Source organism: Cyprinus carpio, chromosome A22 (genome assembly GCF_018340385.1).
Source record: "Cyprinus carpio isolate SPL01 chromosome A22, ASM1834038v1, whole genome shotgun sequence".
Taxonomy (NCBI): Eukaryota; Metazoa; Chordata; class Actinopteri; order Cypriniformes; family Cyprinidae; genus Cyprinus; species Cyprinus carpio.
The window spans coordinates 14954885-14957212 of NC_056593.1; the positions used below are offsets into that span (position 1 = coordinate 14954885).

Here is a 2328-nt window from a genome sequence, read left to right on the forward strand (position 1 = left end):
CCTTGTGGCAGACTTTATTTTCCTTTTAAAAAAATACTGTTAGATCTTAGATTAGATTAGATCTTCATCTTGCCGTTTGTGAAACCTACCCGTGACAATGTGTTAACATATATCAAACATTACGTTAAACTGTAGTTACAATATGTGTTGTTTCACATTGGCTGAACCTTGAGAGACATAAAGAGTAAATAAAACAAACCACATACATTTCCAGATAATGTTTTTATTTTTATTTTTTTTTTCTATTTATTATTATTATTATTATTTTTTTTATGGGTACAATGTAAATTTAAATCCATATATATGTAAAGCAAGTCCAATAAAAATTAAAGACTAAAGTAAAGGTTAAAGTACTGTCTGCATTGTAATAGCTGAAATTTCCATCAACTTTTCTTTTACAATATGAGTATATGAGACTATGCATTTTATATTAAATTAAATTAAATTAAATTAAAATAAATGTCACCAGACAAATGGTTTTCTATCACTAAAATATGCAGTAGTTTAAATTAAAATAAATATAATAATAAAAGAGTTGTATATGATATTGTCTGTTGTCTTCTTCTTGTGTCCATTATTTTTAAGGCTCCGCCTTTGATTCAGTCTTAGAATCCAGTTTATTACGAGTCCTTGTCCTTAGAAAAGACTGCAGTGTGAATAAAATAAAAATCTGAACACCCTTTGAAGGACAGAAAATGTAGTGGTCAGTCACTAATCAATGCAAGACAGATATGCATAATATCTAAAAACATCAGCTTGAATAAATCTAACAAAATTTTCTGAATATGAAATACCATCCTTAGTATCAGTTTATCAAAAATAATGATAAGTATTGTGTATTAATGCACCTGTGTCGTGTTGCAGAGACAGAAGACCACACTGAGAATGATGTAAAGTGTTTTGTCATGAGTGATGAGCACAAAGTAACCAACGATCCAGGACAAACCGAGCACCACAGCCAGAGAGAAACTACTCAAAATCTTCTTCTTCATAGGAGTCCCTCGTGAGCTAAAGAACCAAAATGAACATTTAAATAATATAGAAAATATTAACTATTACAGAACTGGAAATGTTGCAACTCTTAGAATTAAACCTCAGATACTGGACACATGAAAGAATTCAAACTAATTTTAAACCAAAACTGATTATATTGTAGTAAAGGAATGTTATTAACAGCATCAATTAAGTATACATTAACCTTGAACTTTGTTTCAAACATGGACCATTTGTTCACGGTTCAGTTACATACCTCTTGAGGTTGGGATTCGCACAGCAGATGGTTTGAGAGAAGTAGACAAGCAGAGATGTGTTAAAACACAACATGACCGCTAGAGGGAGCAAGAAACCCCACAACATCGGCCGCTTCTGGTGGTAAATTCTTCGCGTTTTGTAGAGATGTGAAAAAAAAAATATAAAAATAATAAGACAGATAAATAAAGACCAAGAAAAACTGGGGAATGTGCAAGTAATGTTCTGCATTAAAAATATTTTGTTTGCACCTAATAGGACAAATAAATGCTATATATTTGTGGGATATCCACATTACTTCCCTGATAGCACACGTACATAACAGAGTCTATTTGCTCATCTGCAATACTTCTAGGACATTTCCTATCAGATGACAAATAGACATTTAGAAGAAGTCTTTAAGATGTTTATGATTTAGAATTAATGTAAAACTGACATCTTAAAGACATCTATCAGATGTTTGTACACAGCAGATGCTTTAAAGATCTTTAACAGACATCTTGCAGACGTATGTGTGCTATCTGGGTGGAGTTTTTCCCATTTTCTGAATGTTATTCTTCTAGTTATTTAACTCTAGTGGCTAAACAAGTGGAAGTTTCGCAGATTCACAGGAAATAGCTTATTTCTGCAGTGAAATATAAGATGGATAAAGCGAAAGAAGCTATTTTTTCACTTACAACTCCTCTTGTCGATAACCTAAAGGGTTCCTAAAGCTGTAGGTGGTGGACAGTGAGATGCCGACAATAACAGCAGGCAGACCTAGACATATTATATATGAATGTGATTTTTTCAGAATTATTTGATTATCCTCATATCTTTATCATTTTAAAGTTAATCTTTAATAATAACAATAAATTAATAATAGTTAAATACCATCTTCAGCTAATCTCAAAAAGAATATCAATTTCCGTGCTGTACTTTATAATGTTGTGAAGCCTAAATTCCCATATAGCATTTAAAATTGTTGTTTATTTACTGTTATTGTAGTATATTAACTAAATAGTATAGAATTTTGATATTAACATACTGTAACATGTAATCAGTGTCAGTCAGAATTTTACTATTAGATATAAACTATTT

The 2328-nt window shown here is 30.8% G+C and overlaps 1 protein-coding gene across 1 annotated transcript; it reads right to left on the minus strand.

Annotated features, from left to right (window-relative positions):
* Positions 1-469: 469 nt before the first annotated feature.
* LOC109090270 (adhesion G-protein coupled receptor G7-like) lies at positions 470-1364 on the minus strand. Its single transcript, XM_042712491.1, has 3 exons — positions 1250-1364; positions 849-1008; positions 470-679 (listed from the first exon to the last, which is right to left on the minus strand). Exons 1-3 carry the CDS (start codon positions 1354-1356, stop codon positions 581-583), a joined length of 366 nt encoding a protein of 121 aa, XP_042568425.1. The 5' UTR covers positions 1357-1364; the 3' UTR covers positions 470-580.
* Positions 1365-2328: the final 964 nt, after the last annotated feature.